The sequence below is a fragment of the Catharus ustulatus genome, chromosome 1, assembly GCF_009819885.2.
Source record: "Catharus ustulatus isolate bCatUst1 chromosome 1, bCatUst1.pri.v2, whole genome shotgun sequence".
NCBI lineage: Eukaryota > Metazoa > Chordata > Aves > Passeriformes > Turdidae > Catharus > Catharus ustulatus.
Genome location: NC_046221.1, coordinates 97,786,838 through 97,813,459, shown reverse-complemented (window position 1 = coordinate 97,813,459; position 26,622 = coordinate 97,786,838). Strand labels below are relative to the sequence as shown.

At 38.9% G+C, this 26,622-nt stretch overlaps 2 protein-coding genes across 4 annotated transcripts in view; both read left to right on the top strand.

Annotated features, from left to right (window-relative positions):
• AHRR (aryl-hydrocarbon receptor repressor) overlaps positions 1-11,553 on the top strand; it is a 63,040-nt gene extending 51,487 nt beyond the window's left edge. The window contains exons 4-10 of the mRNA XM_033071411.1: positions 577-666; positions 1,970-2,099; positions 3,536-3,669; positions 4,927-5,129; positions 6,785-6,903; positions 7,843-7,984; positions 10,386-11,553. Of these exons, the coding sequence (XP_032927302.1) occupies positions 577-666; positions 1,970-2,099; positions 3,536-3,669; positions 4,927-5,129; positions 6,785-6,903; positions 7,843-7,984; positions 10,386-11,505 (1,938 nt within the window). The 3' untranslated portion in view covers positions 11,506-11,553. The remainder of the gene's footprint in view (positions 1-576; positions 667-1,969; positions 2,100-3,535; positions 3,670-4,926; positions 5,130-6,784; positions 6,904-7,842; positions 7,985-10,385) is intronic.
• An 8,333-nt stretch (positions 11,554-19,886) lies between these two features.
• LOC116993205 overlaps positions 19,887-26,622 on the top strand; it is a 28,062-nt gene continuing 21,326 nt past the window's right edge. For 2 of the 3 annotated variants that reach the window (XM_033053600.1, XM_033053608.1), the window contains exons 1-3: positions 19,887-20,178; positions 21,145-21,213; positions 26,030-26,063. In XM_033053600.1, coding sequence (XP_032909491.1) covers positions 20,104-20,178; positions 21,145-21,213; positions 26,030-26,063 — 178 coding nt within the window. In that variant the 5' untranslated portion in view covers positions 19,887-20,103. The remainder of the gene's footprint in view (positions 20,179-21,144; positions 21,214-26,029; positions 26,064-26,622) is intronic. The other variant, XM_033053616.1, reaches the window with a different exon arrangement.

Sequence of the window (26,622 nt, the reverse complement as noted above, 5' to 3'; positions counted from 1 at the left end):
CATTGTTTTATACCAGTGAGGTATTTATTGCCTACTTTTTATATTCATTGCATTTTTACAATTATGCTACGTATATACTTTTACAACAGCTTAAGAAAAAAGCCATACAAAAAAATACAGATCCAGTTTTAAAGTATAGTTACAACAGCACATGTATTTAATTTTCCTTTTGGATATTTTTATATTATATGTATTAATGCATGTATATTCTAAGCAATTATTATGGAATGTGCAGTTTTAAATTAAAAGGAAAAACAAAGTAGGTGACATGTGCTATTAAACTTTTAATTCTATGAATTAATGAGCAAATATAATTACCAGACAACTAAGCAGACAATAAACTAGTAATTTAATATGGTCATTATACTGTATTTAACTATCTTAACCTTTTTAGAAAACAAAGAAAGCATGTTCCAGGTTTTTACTAATTTTTCATGGTGGGAAAGAATTTAGTGTCCAGCTTTTTGCAGAGTGAGTTTTTTTGTTCCTAGGATATTCTTAAAATTATTACATTCATACTCATTTTATTCTTTATCTTCTGATTATCTTTTAAAATATTTTATTTTCCTTTTTCAGTCACTGAATGGTTTTGCCTTGGTGGTGAGTGCAGATGGAATGATATTCTATGCGTCATCGACAATTGTGGACTATCTAGGGTTTCATCAGGTAAATATATTGAGAAATACTTAAAATACCCAGTCATTGACATTGCATTGACTTTCTTGTCAATATACATGTTGTCAATATCATAACTTCTGCTATTATTTTTAAATGCAGCACTGTATGTTGCTGCCTTATCCACCTTATCCTTATGCTGCTGGTTAGACATACAGTTACTGAAATAAGGTGATTTTACTATCTCAGACTAATTTTTTTCAGCAAATCTGGCAGGTGATGATTTATTTCTTGTAATTTCCTTTCATAAAGCTTTCATTAGCAGAAACATGATCCATTATAAAAGTAAGATATAGCTAGAAGTTTCTTTTCAATTTCAGTATAAGATGCTGCTTTTCTAGGCTGATTGTCTGTGTGTAATATATATATTCTAAAGTCACAGAATAATAGAACCATACAGTTGGAAAGGACTTCTGGAGGTCATCTAGTCCAGTCTCCTGCTCCAAGCACATTGAGCTAGCACAGGTTGATGCAGGGCTGATCAAGCTTTGAGTTTCTATGACCCCTCTGGAAGATGTGTCCCACCATTTAGCCACTATGACTTTCATTTTTTTTTTCTCTTATTATTAAGTCTCAGCTTCCTATGATGCCACTTGTTGTCTGTTGCTTCTTGCCCTCTCACTTTGCTCTTCTGAGAAGAGTCAGGCTTTGTCTTCTCTTCCTGTGCTCATTTGGTTGATGTAGACAGCAGTGTATCCTTTCTGTGGTTTTCCCTTCTGAAGGCTTTACAAACCCTGTTCTTCTTTCCTGGATGTGCTCCAGCTCTCTTAAGTGTCTTGGTAGCACACTCCTGGGCTCATTTTGATATGTTAATCTCTTTATTTTCATAGGGTACCCAAAATTAAGAGAGAAATTTGCCTTTGTTGAACTTCCTGAGGTTCCTGTTAGCCTATGTTTACAGCCACCAAGGAGCTGCCTTGCCCTCCCCAGCTGGTACCCTCTGCAAACCTGCTGAGCATGCATTCTATCCCATGATTCATTTGTCAATAAATTAAAGAGGGTTTGTCCCAGCATAAATCCCTGGGGGATGCCACAAGTTGTCACTTGCCAGTTGGATATTTATTACTCACATTTACATATGTACAAAAGACCTAAGAATAGAAAAAATCATCTCAGGATGTGAAGGGAAAAAGCAGATGTTGAGAAGTAGGGGTCTCTGAACAAACTTTCCTCAATCAAACTGCTCTGAAGGTGTCCTACACCTGCCATTATTTTAAGCGAAGTATCAATCTAAAGATAAGTGGCTGCCCCCCTACAGTTACTAATTAACCATTCCTTGTTGTAATTGTTTCAGACTGATGTAATGCACCAAAACATATATGATTACATTCACGTGGATGACCGCCAGGATTTTTGTAGGCAACTGCACTGGGCCATGAATCCTCCCCAGATGTTGTCTGGACAGCAACTACAGTCAGAAACAGGTGGGATTGTGGATCTTGATTGGAAACATAGGCACCACTGTACAGAGGTAGAATTGTACTCCACCTACGCCTGTGTCAGTACCATGTCAAGTCAGATTCTTCACCGGAAAGATGCACAGTGGCCATCTATTTATGTTATTGTCTCAGATACGGTATTTCTTCCTGATCCTGGGCTTTTATAAGGTGGAGTGTGCCACTGGTGCTACAAAGTTTTTCCTTTACTTTTCTCTAATGTGCCTGCAGGTACTCCTACATGCTCAGAATGAGCAGCATCAGTTCTTCATGCTGCCAAAGTTTTGTTCACCAACAGATCAGGACATCAATAGTCCTCTCATTCATGAGAAAAGGTTTCTGTGCAGAACCACTGTGGCAGCATCTCTTTCTGCCATTTGTTTTCCCATGCAAAATGATGTAAACAGGAACTTTCTGAAGAACGAGTAGGTTTAGCAATGCAGTTTTTCCTTTGAGGCTGTGCTTCCCTACGATGGGAGTTGGATGCTTGCACTCAAGGTTTCTCCTACATGAGGTATTAAGCTGAAACCACAACTACAGAACTTATAACCAGGTTGAGATTGTTAACCTTATAAAGAATTATTGATCCCAGCAAAATGTCTGCATTTCACCAGAAGATGAGGTAGTAATTGAGGAAATAAATTGGGAAGTATGGTCACCAGATGAGTGGGGAGAAATTTACAAGAAATCCTTTAGCAATCTCTACGAAGTCCTCAAGAATACTGTCATGAAACTTTGGTGGAACTTCTCGCATTTCCTGTAAAACAGTTTCTGCGTTTTACAAGAATCTTATAAATACCTGAAGCTTTGAGTGATTATGTAGGAAGAATGCAGGAAACAAGCAAAACAACATGCACTAATATTTCAAATAATAAGATTTACAAATATTTGGAATTTTTGTTGCAATGTATATTGTGGAGATTTTCAGAACTTTAGTTCACAGTTTTGTATAAATACTTCATTTTTTTGTAAAGTGCACAGTTTTTAAAATATTTCCCAAAAGACACAAGGAGGCGCAACAGATGAACATTAGCTAATCATCTACTATCCTTTTTTTTGTTCTGATTTTTTTTCTAGGATTTTCATTTTTCGTTATTTTGTTCTCCTGTCTAATGCATTTTCTGTGATCTCTGATCTCAAAATCAGCAACATCTGTTATCCTGTTTTGCATCATTAAAAATCACAAAAACTCAGGAAATAAAGTCCAAATTTCTGAAGAAACTCACCCAAATCCCATTGCAGGGTTTTTATTTTTCTTTTGGTAGAGCATGTGCAGATGTATCTATACATGACACCATTGAATATTCACCCATCCATAAAGCAATTTTTAGCAATTTCCGTAACAGCTTCCTCAATTGGCTGCAGAACATTTTCATTATTTCTTAGTGTGATCTGATATATGTTGCCTCCATTGTTCCTCCTAGGAGAAGAATATATTCTCAGTAAATTGTTCAAAGCACAAGAGAATGACAGCATGACAACAGATTACTCTTCTTTTTTAACTCGCTGTTTCATCTGTCGAGTTCGCTGCTTGTTGGACAGTACTTCTGGATTCCTTGTAAGTACAACTTCACTTGTGGGCATGACATAGTAGACTTTAATTACTCCATGAAAAATTCTTCAACATAAATATTGTGCAAATCCATGGACAGGACACACTTTTCTTTTGCTGTGCACTAACAAGAAACATCTAAAGATAATTATTAATAGGTATAAAGAGTGATGGGAGAAAAGAAAGTTGTAATTTTGAAACTGAAAGACTTAAAAAAATTTTATGCTTTAAGCTCTTTTCAACAATATCTCTCCTCAATTTGTATTGGGCATAACACAAGGGTGGCAAGTCTGAATTTCAACAATTAACATTTAAGTCCAAAATATTTTCTTTAAGGAGAAGGAAACAGAATGATCTATTTTTTCCTTCTGTAAAGAATCCTTTAATAATAAAACCTAGAATTAGAAAGTCTCTTGCATGCTCCACACTAGGAACAGTTCATTTCTAGAAATCACCTCTTCTCCATTTTCTCTGTAAAGACCAATGCTGTTTCTACTTAGGGGAAACTCCAGCATGTGCAAAGAAAGCAAAACGATCAGCATGAGATCAGATGCTCATTTGCTGGAAGGCTATGGGTCCTAACAGCCATCATTTCTGCATCCCTGCTTTAATCTTGTAGCTCGGGAAAATGCCTGAATCAAAAGGGCTGAGTTTTCACTGGGCATTTTTTGGTAGTTAACTGTTTCACTGAGAGGCAGCAGCTTGCTGTTAACTTGATCCCTGCCTTCTGACTACACAGACATTTGAGGCAGGGATGGATGGTTCCTTCCAAGCTCTGCACTCTGTATCTGGCTATCTTGGGCACCTGCCAGTCCGTATACTTCCTAGAGAAAGTGCAGAGTAAGAGGGAAAGAAAGTAAGAAACCATCTTGCTGGAGAGAACAGAGCACGGAAAAATAATAGTTCCAGCTTCAGTGGCATGCAGAGGAAACAACTGTTTGCACCACTGTACATGGCCCGTTTTGGCAAACAGAACGTAACACAGAACTTCTGAGTACACAAGAGAGAAAAAAAAGTCAACCAGTCTCAAAAGTCCCATCTTACTGGTGATAGAACCTCCACCCACCTTGTCTCTGAAATGGCATGGTTTAAATTATATGAAGAAAATGAAATTCCTAGTTTTAATCCCTGATTCAAAACTGGGTTTGGGTGTTAAATAACACAGTCCATAGGTAGTGTTTTAAATGTTTATACACTAAGTGCTTAAGTTGTTGTTTTTTATTGTTGTGTTTTTGTTTGTTCGGTTGGTTTTTTTTATATCAGACAATGCAGTTCCAAGGCAAACTAAAGTTCCTCTTTGGACAAAGGAAGAAGTCCTCATCAGGAACAGTACTGCCACCTCAGCTGTCATTATTCTGCATAGTGGTACCACTTCTGCTCCCTTCTGTGACAGAGATGAAGATGAAAAGCCTGCTTGTGAGAGCAAAACACAAAGCTGATGATGCAGCAGCAGCAGCAAACACGAAGTATTTACAAATTAATCTTCTGCTGTTTAGTGAAGATTGTGGGCTATTAAGCATGTAAAAACTACAAATTATGCTAAACATCTCTCCATTTAAAAACTCTTTCTTAGAAAAATGAATAATTTATCTGAATTTAACTATTGAATACAAAATAAATATAATACAATTACTGTAATATCACATAGCAGAATGCAAGATGATGCAATATATTATACATTATTTATAATACGTTAAGCATTATATTTCAATATATAAAAATTTATATGAGAAATGGAACATTAGGATATCTTTCTAACCTTCAGAAGTTGCCAACACAGTAAGCCAGTCTACTAGCTGTAAAAGTGGAAAAGAAAAAGTATTTTTACTGTGAGGTTTCTAATTTCAGTATCTTCTGCTAACAGAATTTGACTTGGGCATTTTGGTAACAAACAAAGGAAAAAGAAAACTTCAGAAAGTTGAATGTGTGTGTGGGGTGGTATTCACAGTCTAATGAGTTGTACTTAGTGTATGTATTTATCTTTCAACAGAAGTTTTATGAACACATAAGTTTACAATTGAACTAAATGGCTTGGGGGTGATCATTTGGCAGCATTCACAAAAGATCAGGACAGATTGTGTTCAGACTCATCTCCTTCCTAACATTTATTTTTGTTACTCTTCTATGACAGAATTTTTTGTTGTTTGGGGCTAGGATCATATTTTCCCTTATTTGCTTAAATACAACCTTACAGTAATGAGTTCTTTGGTGTGAAGCAAAATGCTTGTCAGTATGACTGCCAGTATCATAATTTGGCTTTTAATTAGATTATGCTTGTCTATGTGTGTCCTTACTATCCAGATGAATAATGTGGTTCTAGCACATACATCCTTTTGAGAAGAACTAAATTGCTGCAAGTCTGGTGTAATGGACTATGCAGGCTTTTGGAATAGAGTTGGAAAGTAATTTCTACTTGCCAGTTTTTCCAGAGGTCCAGGTGAAATTAACTATCATCAGAATTGAGTTCCTAATAGAGAAGTGCTTCACTAACTGACTGGACAGTGGCCAAGGCCTTGACAAGAATGAAGCAACCATTTATCTTCAGTATTTCCTTTGGTTCAGGCCTGAAGCATGGTAGCCAAGGATGGTGGGCAGATTTACACTCTATTTTCTTTTTCCCTGATGCTCTTAATGCAGGGAAGCATTTGTAATGCAGTGCTACAGACACTTTTAAGCCCTGATTCAAGCATTTTAAACTAAAGATTGGAAGAAAATTCAAATCATATGATGCCTATTACGAATTGAAGTCATGCTAACTCTTAAATGCATTGCTGGTCACTGTGATGTACGTACCTCGTACGTAACTCAAATAGGAAGAGCAGAATATGCACAGTATTTGTCTCAATTCCAGATGAAATTTATTTTTCCAGATATAGTAAGTCATGAGCAGAATATTCCTACACATAACTATCCCTCTTAATTGAATACAGAACTCCAGTCACACACTAGTTTAAGCAACCAAATGATGCAGGAAAAAGATAATTATTTAGTGTTAGTTGCTACATGCTTAAACCATATGCCTTTGCTGGTCACCAGCTTGAAGAGCATATCTTTTACAGTCTGTGATTCTACTCTTGTCAATCACTCACAAGGAATTTTCTACATCTTCTGCCCTCTACAGCTCCAGTTCAAAAGGCACTTCAGGACTGTGTGAAGCAACAGAATTATATGGAAGAAACAATCACCATGAAGGTGCTGCCTTCACTAATGCATTACAGATTGCTGAAAACCAAATCAAAGGTACTGCTAAGTACTTCTGGATTATATACAGTTTGTGGAAAAAGAACCTTGTCTCTTTTTTTTCTCCTGATAAGTTTTTCAGGTTTTGGTCCCAATGCTCTCCTTCTTCTCTCTAATACCTCCTCTTTTAAAAAATAAATTTAAAAAGAAATCCACTTCCAAAGATAATACTGAATCAGTCTGAGATTTCAGAGAGGGCAGAAAATTAACAGAGAAATAAATAATCATGGTAAATAGTAAATAAATGGTAGTAAAAGAATACTCAACATATGCTTGCCTAAAAGTGGCAGCACTGAATTTCATAAGTTTATGTGAAATCCTAATAATTAATAACAATATCTGTCCCTCTTTGACGAAAACTGGATGATATGTTACAAATGCTAGTTTTCCCCAAAGATTAGAGAACAGAGGAAAATTAGACTGCATTGTCTTTAAAACTCATGATGTGCCCACAGCTTTGACTCATGCTTTTCCAGAGCTTGGCTGTGGAAAAATTATGAGAGTCTAGGCTCTATTTTAGATTTTACAATGGATAAAATTTTGATGGCAAATCTACCCCATTGGGCAACTTCATCTCGAGCAGACTTGTATACTCATCCTTCTGTCGTATCTGCTGGAAATCTTTAAAAATATTCCTCTCTTGTAGCCCCATTTTTCATTAATATTTTTTGTGGGTATAGTACTACTACTACTACTGAGAAGAAAATATTAGAGGGAATGAGTAATACTGAAAAATCCTTGGTTACAGTTTAAGTGCCTTACTAGGCTTTTCAAATTCTGTTTTTAAGATGTAATTTGCTTCCTTTTGTGACATATTTTACCTTGTACTTTCCTATGTTGACGCTTCTGGGGCAACAAAGAAATCTTTGAACATTTTGCAGTTTAGGAACAAAAAATTATAGTTTGTATTAAAATCTATTTTTCTTTTGAATTATGTAGCAAAGAATAATGGAGAAAATGGCATTTCTCTAGTCAAAGTACAAACAAATGAAGATCACTGGGTCTGGGTTCAAGCTAACACTCAGCTTCTGTATCGAAGTGGTTGTTCAGAATACGTCCTTGCCCAACAGCAGATGTTAAAGTAAGTATATTTTCCAGTACTAAAAAGAAAAAAAAACAGGAAAATGAATATATTCTTTTCATATGTAATCTTTCAAAGGGCTGTAGTGACCTAAGAGAAAAGTTGAATTAGAAAAATTTAGTTTACTCATGATACAGAAATCTATTTCTGTCTTGAACATATGAAATGACTGTTACAATCCTAAGCAATATTTATTTTCTGTCTTCAGCCTTTTCTTCTTCTGAAGTTGAGAATACATATACACTAACACAGGAAGAAAATACTTGATTATTAATATTTGACTTCCTTCATGCAAGACAGTTGAGCTCATGTTTTTCTTGTGTATGCGCAACATAATCTAAAGAATGGTACTCATATTCATTGTATGCTTGTAGACAGATACCTCTAGTTGCCTGTAGGCTCAGTCACGGAGTGTAAATCTCACAGATTTGCATTCAGAGAGGAATTCTTGGATGAGTTGTGCCCTTTTCTCCCAAATGGGCTTTTCATCCTTCTCCCAGGGGACTGTCTGTTCCAGTTCCTGTAGGCCTTGTTGAAGTACCTCTTCAAGCTGGTCTGAGGGAAGAGATAAGAGAGTGGACTCAGTGAGCAGGGGCCAGGAGCTTCATGCAGCCACCATCTGGCCAAGTGTTAGAAATGTGGCTGTTATCCCAGATTTTTTCCTTCAGAATGCCTTGCAGGTGGAAGAAATAAACGAAAAAAATCTTTGCACTTCTAGAGTAGATATTCCTTGCAGGTGGTGTGTCTCCCAAGATCCACATGAATAGCAGGGGAGCTCCCACCTGAGGATGCTGGAACTTTTTTACCTTTATTGAGATGGCACAAACACTGTCTTGCTGTGTCAGGGAATAAATTTCTATTAAGAAGCAGATTAAAAGGGGCTGTTTATTTTATTCGTTTCTCTACTTCCAAATTGTTTTAGTGTGATTAAGCATGTTTATTTAGTTACATTTTTGCTTTCAGAGTGATTAAAATCCTTTCCTTGTGCTTGAGAGTTCCCACAGACTGCAGTATTACAAGAGTTGGCCTTGGTGATTATATTCAGTACTGTCTTAGTCTGCAATAGACTTTGTATACAACTTTTTTTTGCTGTTTTTAGAATGTATGCTGTCTTCCAGGAAACATGGATTCTTTTAGAGAATTTTCACTGGATACTATTTCACTGTAAAATTCTTCATTTGGGGGATTTGACTTTTTTTGACAATTGCATTTTGTTTATTCCTGTGCTTCCCAATCTGATAATTTTCTGAGAAGCATCTTCTGCAGTAAACTTGTATCAGACCATTTACATCTCAATACTGTCAATAATAAGAATAAGAATATTTATCAGAGGATTGAAAATATTTAATGCCTCATAAAAAAGAGAGAGAGAAAAAAAATATTCTTCTTTCATGGTGTACATTATTACAGTGGGATGTTCTCTCATTGTAAAAACATGGACTCCCTCTACTGGAAAATCCTTTACTTGCACATTGATTCGATACCCAAGGAAAAAGTTCTATTGTGAACTAAGAAAAAGCCTTCTAAACCCCTTAGTAGCTTTTCAGGTTTTCATTCACAGTTTCCTATTGAGATGTCTGCTTCTTGTTTGGAGAGAAATGAGGTAGTTTCAGAGCACTTGATCACGCAGAACTGGGAATCAGCATATTAGCGAATTCAAGACCTAAATCTCAGGATTTGGACCTCAGTTCTGAAAACAGCTGCTTAGGGCATGGAAGTGCTCAGGCAACAGTCTCTGCCAGTGTTCTTCTTTAATGTTGAGTGTTTCAGCTGGAGGTCATGAATTAATTTTCACTGGCCATCTTAGAAAACAAAAGGCAACATAAATTAAGTTAGACATATGAAACAAACCTACAGCCAATATGAACATCTGTGACTATTCGGTTATTTAATTTGGGCATTTTATTTCCTCTCAGCTGTGTTCTCACAGTGTAAGACCCCCACAGTATTCCCTCAAACCACTCTGATCAGAAAGCTCCAAGTAACTCCTTGTTACAAAATATATCTCATTTAAGATACTACTTGTATTTTATCTCTAGAATTTTTTACACACAAATATTATTTAGATGTATCTTACGGGAAGAACAAAAGTATAAGGGAATTACTGTATTGTACTACAGTATTTAGGTCCTTATTGAACAGCGTGCCTGAAATGGAAGAGCAGTGCATGAGTTCAAATGAAGCAATGCCTCAGAAAGTTAGCTGTGCACAAACATTGACACTCAGACGCAGGGACACTCTTTTATTCTCTCAAGCAAATGCAAAGATTATGTGCACAAGAGTGTAAGAGTCTTGTATTGAGGATAATGTATGGCTTGGAACGCATGTTGAGGCACTCTGTGTCCAAAAGCAACCATTTAGAAACCTCTGATTGACTTCTTTTTTCTACTGTTATTGAAAGGGAAGAAGATGAACAGCTGAAGATACTAAGTGGTTTTGCCAGCTTGAAAGGAAACCTGGAGGGGCTTTCCTACAACAGTGCCATTGAAACTCTGGGCCAGTGGAAGCATCTTAACTGGGCAGCAGTGAAGAATGAACAAGATAATGTAAAAGTGAAGTTTGAGCCTCATACTAATGGTGAGTGTTTCACGCAAGAGGAAGCTCTCAGTTCTAACACATCAGTTTTGGGCATTCAAAACAACTGCACCACAAACAGTAGCTGGACTTTAAGAAACTCAAGTTCTTGTTCTATGAGCCAGAGAATGAACACGTGTCCAAACAGGAGAGCTGCATCATTCTACAATAGAGACCAAAATTTCTTAAATTTGGCATCAACTTGTCCTTCCCACTGGGGGAGCACAGAAAACGGCCAGTCTTACTCGGGGCTCCCCCAGCGCTGTGCAGAGAGCTATGTGACAGACCATCTGAAGCTGCAGAGACCATTAATACCCTCAGAGTCTCTCTATGACACAGCCATTCCCTTGGAGATGCCCATCAAAACAGAGTACGACTCTGATTCTGAAAACGTTGCCGATAACTACCTGCTTTCGCAGAGCCGAGCCTGGCTGGATGAGAGCGGCTCGGTGAGAAAGCAGGTGTCCAGCTATCCCAACAGAATGCACCTCAAAACAGAACCGGACCTCTGCGAGCCAGCCTTGCCTTGCCAGAAGCCAAGGCACTGCCTTTACAGTCCCCACAATTGGCAATGCATCATAGCAAATCATCCCAACAACCTGAACTTGAACAGAGCTTGCAAGGGTTCGCGGAACAAGGAGGGGGCCCCATTTTGCCCTCAGAACTCCTCCGTGTGTTTGGAAAACATGCCCAACCTGCCACACACAGCTTGCTACAGCCACTTCTACAGCCCCAACCCAGGGGAGGAGAAAGAGCAGATTAATGAGGTGTTCAAAATGCCATGTGAATTCAAAAACCCCTGCTTGGTTCAAGCAATTAAGCGTGAGCCCCTGGATTCTCCACCATTGTCCCTCAGTGGACAGAACAGATCACATGTGAGCTTCCCTGAAAATACATTAGCAGGTCCTGTGCCTCATAAAACCACTGAATGTACATTTTTGCAATAGATTTTATACCATTTGAAATATTTATAATGTTTAAAGCAAGATGTTGTAGATTCTCTTCCAGTTGAGTTAAATGACTTACTAAAATCAAAAGCCAGTGGAAAGATTTTGAGAGAGAGAGTGTGTGTGTGTGTGTGTGTGTGTTTGTGTGTGCATGTGTGTGTGTGTGCACACCTGTGTGTGAAAAGAAACAGACACAGGTACACACATCCTATCCCCTGCTACTGCCCTTTTCTTAGTGATCTTTGGAAAGAGGAAAGAAAGATGAAGCCTCAGGCACAGAAAAATAATCATTACTTGCTGCACAGGTATACCTGATCATTTTTCTTTATCACCTTTCCTCTCTTGTCTACAGTTCATTTGCAAGGTCTAGCAATTTCTGTTTTCTTTGTTCTGTTTGTTTTTCTCAAGCTGATGTGATGCCTCTGTGCAAATCAAAAATGTTTATGGTCTTCAGTGTGGCAGTTTGCCATAGGAATTTTTTGCTTTGTAATTATTTTTCTACTCTTATAAGAAGGATCAGCTATTCCTTCACCCCAGCATTAAATTAATGGCAATAGGAAAGGGCTTCCCAACACAACTTTTTAATTTGAAAGGACCACATTAGTAAAAACAACAACTTGCATGAATGCATTAGAAATTATTTCACTTCAAACTGAAATTACTCTTAAGTTTCTTGATAATAATATTGTTTTAGAATCCATATTTTTCCATTTCATTGCCATCAGCCTTTCATGTTGCTGCTGAAAGACTGAACAATGGGATGTAATCCACTTCTATAAATGAGTTGCATAATGATGTTAAAGTATATGTGATAACAAAGTACTTCTCTGATTATTTTCCTTGCTGTTACTTGTAACATCAACAAAGGAAATGCACTTTTTTACTTGATAGTATTTCTTTGACTGATAGAAGCTTGTTTGATACCGTCACCTTACATTAAAACCAAATCCCACACTAAGATTATTTTCAAAACCATCCTAGTTTCAAATCCAAAAGAAACCCTTAATCTCACTGAGAGGTGGATATACACCTTTCAAAAGCACTTCAGTGCACTTTAGTGCTTTTGAAAACAGAGGGTATACTTTTCTTTGAACCAGACAGTAATGTGTTTCCACAACAACAACAAAAAAATAAAGTTATATTTTGGGTTTTGTTATTGTTGTAGTTTGACTCCTGCACTAACTTTTGTTTTTAAAATTGCACTATTTCCACTTTATATCAACTTCACCTATATAAAAACCACATCATTAAAAAAAAGCTTAGATGTATGTATATGTGCTGTTTGAAAGAAGCCCTGTAATGAATGTTTTCTTTTTCAAAATGTTATAAATAATGTTTTCCTTTACCTATTAGTCACAAAGGTCATGGCTTTACATGCCATGGAAATCTGCCATGCCAAATCAGTGGCACAAAATTCTCCAAAATGCTTTAAATATGTGAGATAAGTGAAGTTTTCTGGTAGTGCAATGGTTCTGCACCTGGGAGGCTGCTCTTCTCCAAGAAGACTGACCATCTTTTCTCATAGAATTTACTGCCTGTACATTAGAGTTGGCAGGTGTAAAGATATACATTCTCTGTATGTTAGTGCTTATGAACTGTGGTATGAAATGCTGCACACTGGACAGTAAAGCAGGGCAACAACATCTGATCTGTCTCGGGTTCAATCTGTCACAGTCCAGTTGACCGTATTCAAGCCATGAGGATGTTTCCTTTTTTGTGCTAGAGGTACATCAGCTCCCTGTTGGCCCTGCACTGCATCTTGTTTGAGACAGTCTTGATATCCTTGCTTTAATACTCCTGCAGTGGTTGCAATGTAATGTCGGACCCCCTTCTGAAGTGAGACTGCAGTGGTGGAATTTACACTGCTCTCCAGCACACTACTGTCCACATCACAAAAATTTAAGCCAAACTGCAAAAATACTTGCGGGCAAGCAAACTTGTTCCTCATGCAGAACGAGGCTGCCATAAATCAGTGTTGCTGCACAACCTCTGCCCCACCGATTCACTATCTACATAATTACAAGCAGCAGTTCTTTAGAGTCTCACAGAGTTAGTGTCTGAGTCCTTTGCTTGGCATGCGGCAGTGTCACCGCTTATGTGCTGGTGCCAGACACTTCACTGTGTACCTCTGAGTGCTTGTAGGGTTGTGCTGTAAACCCTGTAATATTCTCTAGTCCAGCTCCTTGTGCAGCTGCCTGGCAGAAACGAGATGATGGGGAGACAGGGTAGTGCGGGAATAGAGAGCTGGAGGCAAGTGGAGGACACACGTGCATGATCTCTGAAAAGCTGCTTGCTTAATTCCACACTAGGAATCACTGTCACACCCCTCTGAATGAGAGTACCTGGGCTCAGTTTCACACTGCCTTGCCCTTTGTCACATCATTTGCATTGATGAAGTGTAATTGTAAAAAACTGTTACCTTCATCTGGACATGGTGCATTTTGCACAATGGGAGTGGTTACACCAGGTGCAACTCTGTAGAGGACTATGCCACCAAAAGCCTTGTCTGTGCTTAGAAATACTACCTTCTGTGACTACAGTGGGAGAACTATATCAGCCAAGTTTCTCTCCTCAGTGCAGAAGCAATTTATACTAACAACAGAAATTCTATAAAGTTCTCCCATTCAATTGCAAAATTAATTTTGTTTTTTTGGTTGACATAACTCTATCCACTCTCAGGCTTTCCTGGCACGAAAATTATTTTTCTCATGTTTCCAACAAACCCAGACACATTTTACACATTTTGATCAATATTATAGAGGTAGCTGAAGCTTCTGCATGTAAGGGAATGTAATCTGACACATGAGATGTAATGGCCTTCTAGGTGTATGGATGAATGTGTGACTCAAAAGTGAGGCGTCACCTTCTGACTCCTGGCTGTGTAAATGCAGTCATGTTTGTTTCCTTATTATTCCATAAAGTCTGAAGCCAAGAAAAACACACTTATCCTGCACATCACATTTGATTTTGGCCCACTTAATTTGTGGCTGAGTTCTTATTTCAGGTCTCACATAAAAAAATGTGGTATCAGTAGGATTTATTCTAGTCTAAATTATCACACATGCAGTACAGTAATATCCCAAGAACTGGGTTTCTGAAGAGATCAGCAGTTTATCCTCTTTCTGGATGATTGCTAACCATTGTTGGTTGTAAACAAGGACAGTTCCTTCTATGTACTTGGAAAGAACAGAGAAAATAAATGCTTAAATTAATCTCTTGCCATTTATGTTTAAGGCACAGATCTGCCTTCATCCTCTCCCCATGATATGTACCCTGGATTGATTCAGGATTGAAATCTGACATTGCATTGTACCCTGATAAATTACCACTGATTTAATCTTACAAAACTTTTTTGTATGCAGACATTAATGACCCCCTTGCACTGACCAGAAAATAGGATGAAAGACAGAACAGTTCTTTAAAACGGTTACATTTTCTCAGTGGCTGCTGCTGCTTCAGCATTATGCTAAAAACAAGTACTGAGAAGTAGGACTGAAGATATTTTCAATCACTGGTGTTTAGCTTTTAGCCTTAATGAACCAGTATTTGTATCCCTTCAGCACAACCCTAAAGTCTATTTTAGGAACCTCCCAATGCATTTATTGTCGAAACAATAAAAAATTACTCTTGTAGAAGAAATGCCTAGTCAAATGGTTGCCTAATAGAAACTTGGAGCATTCAGGCTGAAAGAAATGCCTGACTGATAATAGCATTCAAACTTCCTCAGCCATAAACTCTCCAGAGGCTGAGACAGAATGGACTCATGAATTCCTTGATCTTTAGGGAGGGTGTATTTTGGTATGGAAGGTGAGCAGCTCTAAAAGCTGTGAGAAGGTGTCTCCCCCTGGGATGCTACTTGGTCCGCAGAGAGCAGAGACTATTATCAGTGCTAAAGCTGATGATCAAGGTCTTCAATTTACTGAGAATGTGACCTGATTTCAGCTGCCAGTGGACAGCTGTTGAGCACCATACAAATCCTAGTCCAACACCATTTAAAACTACTACTTTTAATGAGAAACAACATGATTTGAGCTAGGGGTAAGCTTGAACAGCAAAAAGAGTGGATTTTTCTGCACTTGCATGGTGACTGAAACTGGGGCAGACCTGCACTGTAGGTAACACAATAAATAATTTACATTGATGTTAAATTCTTTGGATACCAAAGTAATTTTTGTTTCAAAAATTCTGAGGGCAGCACTGTGTGAATGGTAAGCTTGTTTTAGCTGTAAATTCACTGTAGGAAAGACTAACTTCGTACTCTTTGATTGTAACCTATTAATTCGAAGTTTAAATCTGTGGTTTACCCTCCCTTCATTGAAACAGTCATGTATTCTAAAAGTTCTTACATCTGAGTCTGCTCTGGGTGGTATAGGGAAGTCTGACACTTGAGCATCAGTCAGTTCAGTAAGACTTTAGGCGCTGATCCTTTGATATGGTATTGAGATTGACAGGGCGTGTGCAATTCTTCCGGAAATTCCTAGTGCTTAAAATACTTAAGAGGCAACAAGCCTGAGGCAAGGAATATTCTGTGGGATAAGATCAGCTTCTGCTGCCTAGGAGCTTTTCTTAATTCTTTCTCTTGAAGCCATACTGAAACTTATTTAAGACAGCCTCACCTGCTGCAGTTATTTCAGGAAACCCAATATTTTGTCTTAAAAACGTGTATCATTTTAATTAAAATAGTTGAAAGGCATAATTTCCCCTACCTATGTACATATATTGCCTTAGGTAGTGTAAAAAAAATTAATATATTTTCTTTCATTTGAGTGTCACTTAACCAAGAAAACCAACCTCAGAATGACAGGGGTATAGACGCATTCTATTTTCTCTTGTCTTCCAGATCTGCTCGTTTTCTGTCTTTCTCTCTACCCTCTTAGGGTGTAAACATTCAAAATGGAAATACTTTTCTAATCATACTGAGACAAAAATCCTAAACCTTAACAAGACTGTAGAAAATTTCTCACTATAACAGGAGTTTCTTTCCTTAGAGTTTCTTCTTTTAAATCTTGCCAAGTCCTATGAGAAATTGTCCGTCGCAACTGAAACAGGCGTCTGTAACATATAGAGCAAGAGATGGTGCAGGTGGCCATCCACAGGATGTAGTCACAAGGCTTTTATGCAGCTGAAGGAGATTGATACCAGGGCTGCACTGGGTAGCTTATGTTCATAGGCACTACCACCCTGACAAACAAATCTTTGTCATGTTTCAGTGACATCTGGCGTGTTCGTGTCATGATGAATATATTTGCCTATCGTGCTATCAGAAATGCCTCTGAACAAAGTCATCAGAGACAGGTTGAAATATATTCTAAACACACAAAGTGCTTTCTAAAAACCAACCCAAAAGTCTGGAAATCCAAGCACTTGGTTGTGCTTAAGCAAAGATGTTGTTTGAGCGAAAGTTTGGAAGGACAGTAAAAACAAAATTTTTTACTACAAATTTTGGGGAGAGAAAAGATATATTGCCATCGAGGTGTAATTATTCTGTGACTCTGCATTAATTCTTAATCCACTGTTAAAAATTCTGTGGTCTGAAATAACTTTTCTCCCCCCTGTGGAACTGGTTTTGTAATTTTTCAGGTTAAAAACAAATTCTTGAAAACAAGGATTGAGTCATTTCAGTGCTAAGATGCATTTCTCAGTCACACTAACAACATCATTCTAGGAGGCATGAAGTTCTCCTGTTCCTTTCCTGGGGTTAGCTTTCCAAACTCTGACAAATTCAGTGTGTGCATTAACTCTCTTGCTGTTGGTAATTGTGCAGCTAATGCTCTAAGTATGCAGTCTGAAGTTTTTTAAGATTTCGTTGATGCAACAGGGCTCCAGGGTCAGCTTCAGTTTCACGTTTGTGCTGGTAGAATTATGGTAAAGAGAGATGTGGCAGAGAAGGCAGAAGAAAGAACATCAGCTGCTTGGCTAGACTTACTCATTGTATTGAAAAAAAAAAATCAGGTGAAGTTCTGGTCTTGAGCTCCTCGTTTTGCACCACAAGGGGGTGTGAGTTCTTCCTTATGAAGCTCTTTTCCTTTTCATTTTCTTTTGGTTTTTGGTTTTTTGGGGGGGGTTTTGGACCATGTGTATCCTCTGTGTTGATTTAAAATGTGAAATAAGGAGAGGCAAGCATCTGGTGTAGGTTTTTGAGGTTTTTTTAGTTTTGTCTTTCTAGAAGGAACTTCAAAAAGGCAGAAGTTATCTCAGTTCTCAATAACAGTATTCAGTTTTGTTTCTACTGTCACCATAGCGAAGAAGATTCCTCCTCTGCATGGTCAACTAACTTCCCTCTTCTGAAAGGGTTCTTCCTCACACCCTCTCCCCACTGAACTCCTTCTTAACAAAACCAAAGAACACTTTCTTCCTTAAAGGCAATTCCTTTTTCCTCCTTTAGCTTCTCCACCTTTTTGATTGCATAGGATGGGATATATTGGTCTCTGTCCTTTCTGTCTTCTCTCTCTGTAGCTTTTTTTCCACTTTAGGCATACTCTAAAAGTTTTGCCAAAAGAACAGTGTTAGGCAGAAGTGCAATCCCTTATTTCTCCCTCTCCTTAATAAGATGGAGGTACTCACTAATAACAACTGTACCTCCAAAACCAGAAAAGAGGTCACTCTGCTGGTGAAACGTCCTCTCTTCAGGAGTCTGTACTGCCAAGAAGCCCCCAGCTACCACCAACAATTTTGTGCTGCAAAGTATGTATACAATGCCAAATCCTTTTTTTCTTTAGACATGGTTAATCTTTCAAAAAAGTCAAGGAACTAAGTTTTGCCTTTTTTTTCTTCTCTAATTTTTTTCTACATGGGTTTATTCTTTCACTGTGCAATTGCACTTTAAATTTGCAATTCCTAATTTATTTTTTTTTTTAATTAGGAAGGGCATGAAGCATTACATGGCATGTCCAGCGCAGTGTTTTCAATTAGTCCATTTTAGATTTTGAGATTAGAACCACAAATAAAGATCAAGCATTTTAATGTGACTCCATGTAAAAGACAGACTGTAACAGAAATGCCCAGGTATCAATAACATCATCACTAAAGGGGTATAATCTGCCATCACACTCCACTTACTATCCTGTATTAAAAGTGCCATTCCTGCTTCTGAAGAAACACAGTGGAGGATAAGACTAACTCTTAGCAATCTGGTCTAGTGGAGGTGCCTCTGCCCATGGCAGGGGGATTGGAACTGGATAATCTTTAAAATCCCTTTCAACCCAAACCATTCTATGGTTCTATGATTAACAAACAGGTGCAAACAGGAGTTCTGCCAACAGTTTTGGTCTATTGGCACTCCATGATGCCCCAAAACTTTTTTTGGGAGGGTGTATTTCTGGAGAGAACACTGCAACATCCCAGCACTATTTCAAAATGTTCTAAATAATGCAGGTAATGCCTGCACTGGGGCATGTGACTGAGACATGAATGCTGCCCATGTGGGGAGATGAAGCATCAGACAGGTACAGCTCCAGCCCCAGGGAAGTCGACCCAGGGAATCCTGTGGGATCACCTTTGGTAATGTGTAACCCAACCAGCACCAGTGGCTGTGCTGCTTTGAGCATAGGAGTATCACAGGTGTCACAGTATATTGCTAATATACCTGTAAAAGATATTGTGGCTGATTCAAACCAGGCAGTGACCTATGGATTTGACGTTCTGGCATGTTGTTTAAACCCGGTGCACTTTTCTGTTGTGTTTTGTACGTCTCCTCAGCCTGCTTTTAGAAGGAACTTTCAAGCGTACTTCTTAAATTATATTTTACATTTATTACCAGGCAGAAGCGTAAAGCTGAGACATTTTAAAATAAAATGTTTGCATTTAAATTAAAGCTGCTGCTGTGCGTGTTTCTTGCCCCTTCCCTAAACTGGGCCCAGTAACCCCCTCGCAGTGGACCCAGCACTCCTTGGCCTCAAGTGGTTCCAGCATTCCCTCTGAACTTGTTCCAGCATCTGTCCACCCTGGCCCTTTCCCAGTATTTTCTCTGGATTGGTCCCAGTACCCACCCCTAGCCTGAACTGGCCCCAGTACCCATCCTAAACAGGTCCAGGGACCCACCCTGGTCTGAACTGCTTACAGTATCCTCTCTTGGCCTCAATTAGTCCCAGCATCATCTCCTTGAACTCCTCCTGGGTTCCTCCTGAACTGACCCACTACTCATCCCGGCCTAGTCCCCACCTCCCATCCCGGCCTGGCCGCTCCCGATTTCCTCCTTCGGTCCAGGGGGAGCCGGGCCAGGGCCTGGGGGGGTGGCCTGCTGCCGGGGGTGTGGCCTGCTGCCTGGCGCGCGGCGCGACGCTGGCTCCCCATTGGCCGAGGTGAGCGGCTACCCGCCAATGGCCGCCGGCCTTGGGGGCGTGGCTGCGGCAGTGCCGGAAGTGACGAACGCTGTGCGGGGCGAGGCGGGCGAGAGGTCCCGGATGTTCTGGGGCTGCGCCGGCTGTGGAAGATGTGGGTTGATCGGCAGAATAAAACAATAGCGCTTAAATAGCAAAATAATAACCCAGTTCGGCCCCCCGAGGCGCGGCCCCAGCTTTTACCTGGTCGTTGTAAAGCACCGTGTGAACAAGAGTTGGTTTTGGTTTTCTTTTAATTTTTTTTTCCCAGCCGTGCAGGATGAGCGCCGTGCCTGAGGAAGTTAAGGCAGAAAATGGCAATGCGAAGCCTGAGAAAAAGGAGTTTTACTGCGAAGTGAGTGGGTGTCTTTGGCGGGTTTTCAGCGCCGGCAGGCACTGAGAGGTGTGCGGGGACTGGGGAGCACGCTCCCGGCCGTGGGGAGCTGCGGCACGCGTGGTGGGCAGAGCTGGGAGCGAGGGGTCTGTCCTGCGGGGAACAACGTGGCCGGGCCCTGGAAGAGCTGCAGCTCTCAGGATTCGGTGAATCAGGTTGCTCTTGAGCAGGCACGGGTGCGGTGAATGGTTCTCAAGTGCAGCCTTTCCAGTCTCTGCTGGGTATTTCTGATGGGCGGCCCCAGAGGCTCGTTTGTCTCCAAGAGCTGCAACTGCGTCAGAACGCGTTACGCTTGTCAGTCCTGTAGTGTTTTTGTAGCACTGAATGTTTTTCTGGCCCATTCAAGTCCTGCGACAGTATGTGAAGGAAACAGACAATATTTGCATGCATTAATCGTTGCTTTTCTAAAAGCTAAAGATACTAGAATATTTGTACATCTGTATTGTTTCCTCTTAACTGTTGTATCTGCGATCTTAATGAAATGCGTGTGTCTTCCTCCCTTGTTTTTCTAATCCCTTTAACGTAGCTGTCAATGAACAATGAACGGAGTTGCAATTATTCTAGGGAATAGTTTTGCCTCTGTTCCTTTCTAGGCACTGCACGATCATCCCTTTTTGCTGACTTTCCAGCTTGGAGAACTTTAGAAAACTAAGACTTCAGAAAATGCTGGTAGCAGAGGAGGGGGAGTCTCTTAAAAACTTCTTACCACCTGATTTATTTAAACATGTGTTTAAGTATTGTTTGAACAGGCTTGCGTGCAATTTGTGGACATTTTAGTGGTAAACTGCTCTCCTAAAATCATGCAAATGGTACACTTTGTGCCAAAGAAGACCTTGAGAATTGCACCATTGCATTATAGGAACAGATGTATTTCATAATTATATTCGTAGCATAACTGAAGATGTGCTTTCAATTTTTCTCTTTCAGGTTTGTAAAATTTCCTGTATGTGTGCCATAAATCTTCAGTCGCACTTTCGCGGTGCAAAGCATAGGAAGGTAAACTTTTTCCATATTAAATGTATATGCAGATTTAATCATAAATCCAGGACTCTTGCAAGCTCAGTACTTGATTTCACACAGCTTCAAGTGCTTATCTAACTTATTGGTAGATTTGTAACAGTAATTTGCTTGAAATATTCCAAGAAAAAGATGAGGTGGGACTCTTGCAATTCTGCTTTCTGCAGCATTTAACTTGAAACATCAGGTGTACCTGAAGGCAAATGTGTGCTAATTATGAAATTAACGTTTGAATTACGTGGGAGCCACAGGTGGTGAAAGAATTCAACTTTCTGGTTTTGGATACAGTTGGTAAAAGTGCTGTTCTGTCTTAACTCACCTGAACTTTGGGTAAAATAAGCTTAGTCTTTACTTTGATAGTAACACCATGTCTGATTTCCTGAGGGAGTTACATGGACTTAACTATCAAGTCTGACTTGTGCTTGTTTGAAGCATCACAATAAAAGCACCATGGTTTAAGCATAAAACAGGTAAAGGCATTAAATAGTTAGGCACAGTTCTGTGGGGGTGTATTTAGAGATAAGACATTTTCAAGTGGCTGTGACTGGAACCTTTGACTGTTGATTGGCTGATGATTGTTTAAAATTCCACCACATTCTCAGCTGGTAAAGGTGAGACATAACTCAGTTGTCTGTACTCCTTTGCTGCCATCAGATAGTATTGTGGCACTGAAGAGCCTGCTGTGATGTTTTCTTAATGGTTAGCAACAAACAGCAAAACTGCTTTTCTCAAGTGTTGGTGTGCCCTCTTTTTTTTTTTTTTTTTGGCAATGAGGAGCATCTCCCCACCTCTTTTTTCTTAATCACTTTAATAGCACTTTCTCCAGCCCCTTTTTTTTTTTTTCACAGGATTGAATAGTGTTCCCCATTTATCGAGTAGAAGTGTGCAGTTTTATTTTTCATATCCTACCAAATATTCTGCTGATGCAAAGAATTCCTTTGCTTTTGTGGTTGACTTTTTAAAATTTTTTTTTTAGCTAACCTTCTTAGTGATCTGATTATTGATTTTCTCTCAAAAAGTAGGAAACACAGCATTTATTTTCTTAGAAAATCTACATATGGTTTTCCTTGTGTTTTGGATGTATGCTGTGCTAAATCTATCAAAGTTTCATGTGTCAGTGAAGTCTTTGAGCTGATAGTGAGCAAGAGTAAAACAGGTTCAAAACTGGATTTTTCTTAGGTGTGAAATCTGGTGTGTAGAGTCATGGTCAGCCACACAGCTGCATTGCTGTAGGAATAACTCTCCAAACTCACATCATCATTCTTTTAATTTATCCCCAGTTTCTTTCTTTAAATTTTGAAATCTGTTGTGGGCTTTGGTGGAAAAATATGAGAACTTATAGATTGATTTCAAGGTTTTGTACCACTGTTTTTGGAATAACTATAAAAGTCCTGAGCCTATGTTTCTTTTTAATGCAGGATAGGTGTGGATAGTGAATAGCTCTTAGTTTGTTCCTTTACTGGAGGAGTTCCTGTTCAAAATTATACCAAAGGATGTCCTGACAACATAACAAAATGAAGAGAACCACAACCTAAACCACAGTACTTGCCTGACCAATCCATTAGCCATTTTTTATGACTTCAGTCAGATTGCCTTTTTTCTATCAGTTGCCCATTTGTTTTTAAAATGGCATTGGTAAAGATACTGTGTTTGTCTGCTACCCGAAGGTGCAAGAAAAAGCCCTTCATCAGAACGACAGTCATTAATAAAACTTCAGGAAGCAAGTGTAAACATGTGCTACGTATGTGAAATGATTCTCATTTCATTGTCTTGTGTTTCCTATAGCTATTCAAAGTAAAATGTGTTATTTTGAATAGCTGCAGTAGTAAAGCTTGGCTGTCTGACAGATTTGTAGGAAAACTTCAGTTGATTCTCAGTGTGCATGGCTATTTTATATAATTTTTTTTCTTTTTTTCCCACCTGGATATTTTGGTTATTCTGGGTTTTGAATAGGTACATAAGATATTTATCTAGGTTGTTTCTGCATACTTTTGTTTTATCTGTTAGTTCATAAGGCCAGACCCTTGTCAACGAGGTGCTGATGGCCAAAAAATTGTGTGGTTGGGATGATCACAGTACAAGGCTGTGTGTATCTTGTGCACTGAGTGCTGTGTGACCTCTGTATAGTAGCATAATGGTGGGGTTTTGTGACTTCATTGCAGAGCAGATATTAATGGGATGGGGAGTTGTAGAAAGTGAATAGCCAAACTAATCATAGATGTGTGCATAATTAATGGCTCTGAAAATTGGAGTTGGCTGGTATTGGGTACTTGGAAAAACAGTTGAGTTTTAGTTTTAGCTTTTACAGTAAAATGTTTAAAAAACAACATTTATATAAAAGTTTATTAATCCTTTTAATTTAACCAGGCCTGGGAGAGTAGTGGGGGATATCATGCATGAAAGATGGGTTTGTTTGGCCTTTTTGTTTTCTTTCCGCAGCTGCGGAAAAGTCTAGGGTTTTTTTTTTGGGACAACAAAAATTTTATTTGGTCCCCAAATATAATACACCTGCTGTGTAAATACCTGGAATATGGTGGTATGTGATAAAATTTATTCTGTTTTTGTAACTATACGTTAGTTTTATAGCTCAGTTTGCTAGAAAGGAAATCCTAGAGTGGAACATCTTTTTTTTCCTTGTGTTTTGATCAGCCCTTTGCAGGTATGGCATCAGCAGAAGACCGTTGCCTATTTTGTAAATTGTGTTTGGAGCGCAGATGAAGATTGTTCTGCTTCTATCAAAAGATACAAGTTTCCTTGCCCTCCCTTCAGATCTGGAGTTAGGTAGAAATGCCTGCCATGTCCCAAAAGGAGAAAAATCTGTATTCAAGAGTCTACAGGCTTATTAGAAACGAGGAATGTTCAAATCTATGAAGAGAGCTGTTAGTCTTCATTGTTCTCATTTCTTCTGCCTCTTAGCCCTGATTGTTGTGTATCAGAACATGTGGTTGAAATACCTGATGTGCAGGCAACTTTTCTGTCCTTTTTTTGGGGCAGTGAAGTCAGCCATTGCTATTTATACAATTCAGACCTGTTTGTGTTGATACTTGGAATGCTAACATAGGTAGTTACAGGAAAATTACCTTGCTGTTGGATTGTTTATATTTGTCTCAAAAAGCATGCTGTTGTGTTCTGCAGTATATCTTCATGATCCAGAGAAACTTTAATTGTGGAGCTTTCCATTTCAGGGGAAAAACCAAGCAGAACACAAAAAAACCCCCAAACTTGATTTGCTTATTATGAGCTTTAAGAATTAAAATAAGTAGAACTGATATATTTCAAGACCATATATGTTTAAGGAAAAACTAAATTATGTTCATGTAATACTTAACTATGAAACTGGTCTGTTAAGTAACCTGTGAAACTTGAGTTGTGTGGATGGCTACTTTATGCAGTAGCTCATACAGATTATGATGTGCACGAAAGGTTTGAACCCTTAAAACCAGTAGTTTTTGAGTTTTGGCTTCTCAAAGTTAGACACTTTGCCAAAAGTTACTCTAACTTTTCACAGTCTTAGCTCAAAAACAGCTGTTGCAATCCCTGAACCAGAACAGAGAATAAGTTTCTTACCTAGTTGTGTGAGAATCTTAATTCCTGATCTAGTAGCAGGGATCACAAGTAAAATGGACCCTTTAGCTTCAGTTGTGGAACTGCATTTCTAATATTAACAAAAGCAGTAATCCAGGTGCAGTCAGAGTTGATTGTCTGAAAATACTCAGGAGGAGATTCTCTTCAAGCAGCAGCTCACAGCTGCTAATGTTTTCAGTGCTTGTCTGAAAAACTTGGTATTAGCAGCTGTTTGTTGTAAAACTGGAGAATGAGTAACAAAAGCGCTTGGAATAACATAACTTCGAGGAACAATGTCTGTTCCAGTGTCTAAGCTTATGAAATCCTCCTGAGTTTATGCAAAACTATCCACTGCCAGTGGCAGTACTGGGGCTTAGCCTTATCGTATTACTGCCATGAAAGTACAGCTACTTGGCTTCTCAGACAGTTATTGTGCCAGTCTTGCTTCCTATTGTATTGTCACACCCATGTCCAGCATCTCTTCCGTGCCACTGAATATTGAAAATACCGCACTTAACTCCATGGACTGCTCTGGACAGACAGCTGCTGAAGTGGTAGAATGATCACCCTTATTGTTCCATTCTTGTAAATGACAAGTTTGTGTTTACTTGCCAGAAAACTCTCAGAATGAGTCAGGATTGCTTTAGCTATTAAATGGAATTTTAAGTTCCTCTTTTCTTTAGATTCTGCCAAAAAGTAGTCATCTGTTCTGGATTCAGCCAGTGAAAGACACTTTCCCTGTTAGTCATTATGTGAATGATCTTTCCTGAGATTTGGCTAGCCTTAAGGTTTAACCAAATCCACTCAAAATGGTGGGGGAAGCTGCTTCTAGTTAGTTTTTCCTTTTGGGTTATTTATTTTTAAATTTTTTTTTGTTGTTGGAACTACACCTTCTGAAAACTTAGCTGTAATCATACTTTAGGTTTTCCTGGCATCCTTCAGATGTTGTGTTTCAAGCCATAATCATCTCTTAAAACTTCATTAAATAACAGGGCTTTCTTAAAAGTAACCTTGTGCTAACTCTAAGTACAACTTTGTCAGTACTTCCAGCTTTTGCAGAAAATCATAAAGGCTCTAATTTTTCCTATTTGACAATGGAAACTTCGGCCTAGAAATGAATTCATCTGCAAAGGCTTCTCTGGAAGTGCTGGGTTTTTCCTTCGAATGATGCAGCACATTAATTTCTTTTTCTTATTTTATTTTGGGATGACTTGCATCTTCATAATTAAAGCAAGAGAAAGCCCTGAGACGCAGGAATCTCTATAGTAAGTATAATGCTTTTTTCTTTCAGCCTCCTAGAATAGATATTGCTTGGGGATTTACTGTTTTGTTGCTGTTCTGATTGTTCAGGTATTTGCATTTACTGATTTATATGTCTGTGACTGTGTTTTCTCTTTATATGCTAAACATTCTTCTGAGATTTCTGTCTAGTGAACTGCTGAGTAAAGAATTGTTTTAAAGTATGAAACCTTACTTATGCCTTTTCATATATAAATATTTATATATCTGTCTAGTGGAGGGATGTATAGTCAGTGTTTTAGTTTCTCACCTTCCCAGGCTACTGTCTCCTATTTGACTGTCAGCTTGTTGCACTCACTGCTGAGCTTCAAGGAAGAATGCTAAGAGGCTAAATCAGCAGGCTAACACAGCACTGTTGCAGATGCATCTCTACCAGTGCTGAAGCTGCTTGGCTGCATCGCAGGAATGTTCTGCCTCTCTTTATTGTAGTGGACTTGGAGGTTCAAGGTGAAATCAGTTGTTGGGGTGTCTTTTCCCCTGGAAACTGAGAATGTGAATCCAGACTGTCATACGTCAATGAAAGTA